Source organism: Miscanthus floridulus, chromosome 19 (genome assembly GCF_019320115.1).
Source record: "Miscanthus floridulus cultivar M001 chromosome 19, ASM1932011v1, whole genome shotgun sequence".
NCBI classification, from domain to species: Eukaryota; Viridiplantae; Streptophyta; class Magnoliopsida; order Poales; family Poaceae; genus Miscanthus; species Miscanthus floridulus.
In genome coordinates, this window is record NC_089598.1 from 102,356,988 (window position 1) to 102,364,562 (window position 7,575).

Genomic DNA, 7,575 nt, shown 5'->3' on the forward strand with positions numbered 1-7,575 from the left:
GCCGCGTTGGCGGCGCGCCGCCACCGCGACGCGTGCCGCCGGCTGGCGCAGCACGTGGAGGTCGTCGGCGGCCTGCTGCAGGAGCTGGAGCTCGCCGAGCTGATGCGGCGGGAGGCCACGCGGCGGCCGCTCGAGCAGCTCCAGGGCGCACTGCGGCGGTGCTACGCGCTCGTCACGGCGTGCCAGGACTGCGGGTACCTCCGCAGCCTGTTCCTCGGCGCCCGGATGGCTGACGAGCTCCGCTCTGCGGAGAAGGAGATCGACATGTTCATCCGCTTAGTCCCACTCATCGCCCTCGTCGACAGTACGCATGATCGCCATGCCAAGGTATGCGTGTTTTACCTTGCTGATTAATTAGTAAGTACTAATACTTATGAGGTGGCTTCTTGATTTGGTACTTCAGTTCATATATCTTGTATGTGTGAGGTCAAGAAGAACTGATTTGAAGGAGATTAATTTGACCTGTCTGTAATACCATCCCAAATTCTCCTTTCAGTTGACCCCAGGAAGTAGGAATTATGCAAATGGAACAGTTTTATATTAAATATAAAACTCCCTCTGTCCCTTTAATCTACCGTTGTCACTTCCCAATAACTCGAACATACTTAACTTTGACTAAATATATAAAATAGAATATTAATATTTATAGTACATAATTAGTACCGTTCGATAGATCGTTGAATTTATTTTCATAATAAATTTATTTAGAGATATAAATGTTGATAATATTTTCTACAAACTTAGGTCTTGTTTAGTTCCTCTCTCTAAAGTTTAGTCACTATCACATCGTATGTTTAGACACATGCATGGAGTATTAAATATAGACTAAAAATAATTAATTACACAGATTGCGACTACTTTGTGAGATGAATTTTTTAAGCCTAATTAGTCCATGGTTTGACAATGTGTTGCTACAGTAAATATGTGCTAATGATGGATTAATTAGGCTTAATAATTTCATCTCGCGGATTACTGAGGACTTGTGTAATTTGTTTTATTATTACTATCCGAACACTTCTATGTGATAACCCCATGTGACACCCGATGTGACACCCCTAAATTTTAGCCCATGAATTTAAACACAACCTAGTTAAACTTGAGAAAGTTTGATTGACACTTAAATATGGATGGAGGGAGTAGCTCTCAATTGATCAAATCTCCCTTATTTTTTCTAGTATTATTTTTTTAAGACAATCCTAAAAATATATGGCTTACTGTTCAATCACTCAATATACATCTGTAGCATTTGTAAATTTTGACTGTTCCGTTCGTTGAGTTTTCTTTCTACCGTTGTCCAGCAGACTGCCGAGGGAGTACCAGGTCTAATCACGAATGGTTCAAACCATCATGTCAGGTTAGATTACTTTTAATGTAGTGGATTACTCAGCACGTGATTGCCAGGTGTCAAATAGCAAACTTTATCATGCCCTACAAAATCCCAAATTATATCATTATCAATTCTTTATTAAGAAATTGGCATCCTAAGTGAAATTCAATAGATGAACAATTAGAACATTACCGTTCATATTTGGCTAATTAATGACTAATAACTGATTTTAGATCTTACGTTCTGCAAAAAAAAAAAAAAACATTTCTGGACATAGAGTTCTGAAAAAGCATTTCTGTTACTGTATACTATGAATTAATTTGTCTAAAAAGAATTTTGCTTCCACAAATTTCTAGCATATTTGTTCATAGAGCAACAAGTATTTTTTACTTAAAAAATCCGAGTGAACCTCTAATTATGTAACCAAGCAACCTATTCTTCTGTTGAACATATTTTTCATCTTTTTCAGACTATTGATATTATTGATGGTTTTGGCATAATAATGATCTTTATCTACCATTAGGTTTCCAAGAAGTGTTTCGGACTTCACCAAAATACACATTCAAGGAGCTACACAAGTTTGCAGTGTTGCAAAACAACCATTAGCAGGTAGACAGTCGCCACTGTAAATTTTCTAGTTCTCGGGAATGTAGAATCAACCAAAATAATAATAATAAAATAAATCAAAACTCAAATACTAAATTCTCATGGTAATGTTTTTGCTCCAAGAATCACTAATTTTTATTACATGCATAATTTTTAATACTCTACTACTAACGCTTTTGAACATACTGCAACAGGAATAATGAAAAAGGGTGACATGTCACTAATAATTTAATATCTTTTATACCACTTTTGTATGCCACACAGAATTTCATACTGTATATATAAAAAATGAAATTAGCATGAGTCATGGGAAGAGTATTAAGCTACTAGTGTTACTAACATATCTGTAAGAGGCAAATTACACACTCTTGCATAAAGTTCTACACTAAATAGTTCCTTTCAAAGTAAAATGATATTTCGGTATCCACACTACAAAAGTCTTCCAATGTGTTGATTCAATGATCTACCAAAGAAACTTGAACATTTTCATGGTATTTTTGTTTTTGATTAGCCATATCAGCAAGCGTTGAGATTCTACAGTTAACATAGATAGCTTATCCATGATTCAGGAGCACTGGACTTAAGAGAACAGAAAAGTCTGGACATTGAGGAACTGTTGGAGCTTTGCATCCGTACTCAAGAGAGTTGCTCAGGATTCAGAAGGTTTGAATTCTTCCAGATTATTGATGCTACAGACAATTTCTCAGAAAGTAGAAAAATCGGGTGGGGTGGTTTTGCTACAGTTTACAAGGTAATTATAACCCAAAATAGAAATGACTAATGGAGTGATTGCTTATATCCTTTGACTTTCAAATGTGGCGCTATTTTTGTATTCTTGAAAGGTTGTTTAAAGTAGATCTAATTAATCATTGCAGGGTCAGTTGCCTGATGGATCCATGATTGCCATCAAAAGGATGGATGAAAATGCTACAGTGTTTGATTTCAGCAGTGAATTTCTGCTTGCGAGGCTTCAGCATACCAATCTAGTTAGATTTTTTGGGTGGTGTATCCATGGGAAAGAAAGGATTCTAGTGTATGAGTTCATGCACAAGGGTAGCCTGCACCATTTCATCTTTGGTACACATCCCTATGACCTGTTATTTTCACAGTATGTTTCGATATAGTTCCTCCATTTGTTTTTTCTAACATGAGTCATAACTGGTAGGAGCTCTGCCTTTCGATTAAGAAGGGAAACAAAGTTTAAACATCTTTATAATTTATATACACCCATGGGCATGGCCAGTCCCGAAACTCCACAGGAGCACTACATAATTCACCTGGCAAGATTTTTCCACAACACAAAATTGCACACAAAGCAAGATTTACAGGTTGAGGTCTACAGCAATGAATTAAATGCCCTCTTAAGCTACTCAATGTCATCCTAAACTCTGGATGCCACTTGCTGCACTGTTTGGAATTTATTTTCAAATATATGCCTATTGCACTCTTTCCAAAGATTCCACTCTTGTTTCACTTTATTCTTGGTTTTTTATCATAATTGATCTGAAGCTATTCTCATTTTGATTGTAGTTGTGTAAACTGTAATTTCATTTTAAACTGAATCACAATTGTTCTTTTGCACATTTTCAGACAAAAGAATGGGGTCGTTGCTAGACTGGTCTAAGCGAATCAATATAATCAAAGGGTTAGCTGAAGGACTTGTTTACCTTCACAAACAGTCCAAGTTATGGATTGTCCATAGGGATTTGAAACCTAAGAACATCCTGTTAGATCCTGACATGAACCCAAAGATTGCTGATTTTGGATCAGCTAGAACTCTGAGTTCAGATTTCGCTGAAGAGTGTACAAGCAGGGTTGTGGGGACTAGGTAAGATACACATAATTTCAATTCTAGGCTTGTGCAACAATAGTGTTCCAATGTGTTAATGTCTCTCTTTTGGTGTTTATGAAGTGGCTACAAAGCTCCTGAGTACACGTCTCAAGGTGTATATTCACTAAAGACAGATGTGTTTAGCTTTGGGGTGATGGTTTTAGTGACCATCAGTGGGCGAAAGAATACCATACTGGAGAAGCAAGGAGATTCTGTTGGCACCCTTGTACGAGATGTGAGTAAACATGGCATTTCAAAATGCCCCCCATTTCAAAATATTGAATATTTGCTGTTGCTTTCTCCTCTACATATTTGTTCCAAAACGTTATATACCATTTATGAATTTGTATTTACACTACAATATTATTGCTGGTGCTAAACAAATTGAAGAAAAATATTTCAGGCATGGCAACTTTGGAATGATGGAAGGTTACATGAGCTTGTGGATCCAATATTGAGTGATGAATTTGAACTTGCTGATGTAATGCAGTATGCTCAAGTGGCACTACTCTGCGCTCAGGAGGAACCCGCAGATCGTCCCACCATGTCGGATGTTGTGTCACTCTTGAACTTTCAAAGCATAAGTTTATTACCAGATCCTAAGCAGCCGTCTGAGCTGTACAAGCGAGGTGCTACTGGTGACAAGTTATCGACATATGTTAGCCAGTCAAGTAGGACCATAGACATAACAATCACAAGTTCAGCACCTATGTCAACTAGGGTCCGCATCATTGTAGACCCAGAGACCTAAAATGTAGACACAAATTAATATATAACAGAACATGGAGAACTTGAAATGTGATGGGCTTTGGGCCACTTCATGCAGAATGTCAAATATTAGGAGCATACTGTCTGTGTGTGTATATTACATCACTCTTACCGTTTTTGGATTTTACCTATAATATCTAATGGTTAATCGGTAACTATCCATGACATTGTCAGGAAAAAAGTATTTGTATCTTCATTGCTGCTATGGTGATATCTTAGTCAATGTGTTAGAGCTTGTTGGCGCACAAACACTGCCTCAGCCATCAAATTCATAGCAGATTTCACCAACGAGCCTGGATACTAAACTTTACTAGCATAAAACCAAGTAGAAGAGTAATATCCACATGCATCGCCACCTGTTAGCAATTACAGAATTACTCTTGCTCAACAGGAAACAAAAAGAGCAGGTCCTCCATTTTAGTCTAAAAAAAGGAGAGTCCACAAACTTTCTCAGAATACAAATAAGAAAGATGATTTGTTTACTTTGTGCCTGTAACCACAAAAGTAACTTTATGGTCCGTAAATGTAACATGTGAAAAGTTACATCTAATAGGAAAAGGAATTTTGTAAGCTATGGTCTATAGTCTGTGAATAGAACTAGTGAAAAAGTTATGTCTGATAGAAAATTAACCTTGTTGTCTCAAAGATGTAACTTTGATGTTATGGAAAAGTAACTTAACTGTTTTGTAAATTTAACTTCTTTGTTGTTCAAAATTATTACTTATACTCTGATGATGTAATTTTATTGTTTTAAAAAATTAACTTTTCCATTATGATCAAATAACTTTGTTGTTTTCTAAAAATAATTAATTTTGAATATACAATTTACGCCTTGACATGTAACTTTGTTGTTCTCAAAATGAATCTTTTTTGTTCAAGATTGTACCTTATGCTTGATGATGCAACTTGGATGTTTCGAAGAAGTATTTTTAGTATGTCTATATAAGACAAAAATCTACACCAGATTGAGAATTAAAAATAATTCTATTTTTGGAAATTGGCAGCAACTATTTTTTGGGGGGTTAAGTCCAATTTACACCCTCCAACTTGCAGCAAAGTTCGGATTTCAACCTTGAACTTCAAAACCGGACAACTTTGGCCATCCAACTCTCCAAAAAGTTCAACTTTCAATCTGGACGGTTTTGCAGGTGAACAGTAACTTTTGATATTTTCAGAAGCGCCGAAATTTTATATTATTTTTTCGAGCATCTTAACATCCTCAAATGAAAAAACTCAAAACTATAAAGTTGTATATCTCATCGAGGTCTACAATTTATATATAAAAATTATCTTCATCCGACATCGTATTGAAGAGTTTTCTATTTTTTAAAATTTGAGTCTCATCACGCGATAAAATATGGTGCTGAAATTTTATATTATTTTTTCGAGCATCTTACTGTCCTCAAATGAAAAAACTCAAAACTACAAAGTTGTAGATATCATCGAGGTTTACAATTTACATATAAAAATTATCTTCATCCGACATCGTATTGAAGGGTTTTCTATTTTTTGAAATTTGAGTCTCATCACGCATGAAACAATTTTGTCGCGTGATGAGACTCAAATTTAAAAAAAAATAGAAAACCCTTCAATACGATGTCGGATGAAGATAATTTTTATATGTAAATTGTAGATCTCGATGAGATCTACAACTTTGTAGTTTTGAGTTTTTTCATTTGAGGACAGTAAGATGCTCGAAAAAATAATATAAAATTTCAGCACCATATTTTATCGCGTGATGAGACTCAAATTTTAAAAATTAGAAAACCCTTGAATACGATGTCGGATGAAGATAGTTTTTATATATAAATTGTAGACCTCGATGAGATCTACAACTTTGTAGTTTTGGGTTTTTTTCATTTGAGGACGTCAAGATGCTCGAAAAAATAATATAAAATTTCGGCGCTTCCGAAAATATCAAAAGTTACTGTTCACTCGTAAAACCGCCCAGAAGGTTGAAAGTTGAACTTTTTCGAGAGTTGGAGGGTCAAAGTTGTCCGGTTTTGAAGTTCAAGGTTGAAATCCGAACTTTGCTGCAAGTTGGAGGGTGTAAATTGGACTTAACCCTTTTTTTGGAAAGTTGGACGGAAATAGGAATAGAGAAATTGCTAATTTTAGAGAGGTGAAGGACAATTTTTTTTGGAAAAGATCAAGGACTAATTGTTTTTTTTCTAGAAAGCTGAAAGTTAAGACTCGGTGGAGAGTGCTCTCCATGTAGTGTTTATTATCGAAATTAATGATTGGTGCCTTTTTTATTTCCTCGTGCCCCTCGACCCTCGTACGTGCTCTCACTCATCTTCGATGGCTCCTTGCTCTCCTTAGCTAGGCCACAGCCCACTGCTGCACTGCTAATTCATCTTTCATTCTCCATGCTATGGCTGACTCACCCCTACCCTCGTCGTGCCACTTTTCTCCTACAGTCTTCGATATGGCTCCTCCCCACACTCCACAGCTGCGCTGCTAATCTGTCTTCGACCATGCTATGGCTGACCCATCCCTACCTAACGACCATCCTACATGCTCCGCCACCTAACCGACAGTGCTCCTTCCACCACACGGTTTCCCCATAACCGTCATCACTATAGGGCCGTTGTTCCTCCTAAATCTAAGAGTTGTTTAGAGGTTTGTGAGAGCTGCCTTTAGCCTCCAGACACAAACTCTAAAGACTCAACGAGCCCAACCCATAAATCCAAATAACTCGCCTGCGAAAATAGTGCAGTAGATATAGTCTTATTAATAACATTTGGGTTTTTTTAAGTTGAGAATAACTTTTGCAAATTACTATTTATTTACTTATTCCTATGGAACCATCTTTTATGCTGAGTTACTGCTCTTGTGCCTGCATCTATACCACTCTACCGCATTGCTATTGGTCAGCTGCGACCATGTTTGTTCTTGCTTGTGACTAACTTTTAACGAATAAAAAAATCAATGATATTTTGGTCTTGTTGGGGAGCTTTTCATGTATTCGCATTGGAAAATGGAACAATTATGCATATAAGATACTGAAAGATACTATGGTTTTTGTGATTATGTCATATTC

The 7,575-nt window shown here is 36.7% G+C and overlaps 1 protein-coding gene across 2 annotated transcripts; it reads left to right on the forward strand.

The window, feature by feature from the left end:
• Nucleotides 1-6: 6 nt before the first annotated feature.
• Nucleotides 7-4,652, forward strand: LOC136527032 (putative cysteine-rich receptor-like protein kinase 31). Of its 2 annotated transcripts, none has more exons than XM_066519634.1 (8): nt 7-327; nt 1,302-1,354; nt 1,851-1,936; nt 2,503-2,684; nt 2,809-3,010; nt 3,524-3,761; nt 3,846-3,999; nt 4,168-4,652. In XM_066519634.1, exons 1-8 carry the CDS (start codon nt 103-105, stop codon nt 4,513-4,515), a joined length of 1,488 nt encoding a protein of 495 aa, XP_066375731.1. In that variant the 5' UTR covers nt 7-102; the 3' UTR covers nt 4,516-4,652. The 2 variants fall into 2 exon arrangements, with proteins under 2 accessions (XP_066375731.1, XP_066375730.1); XM_066519633.1 differs by having other exon boundaries at nt 1,299-1,354; nt 4,168-4,651.
• The last annotated feature ends 2,923 nt before the right edge of the window (nt 4,653-7,575 follow it).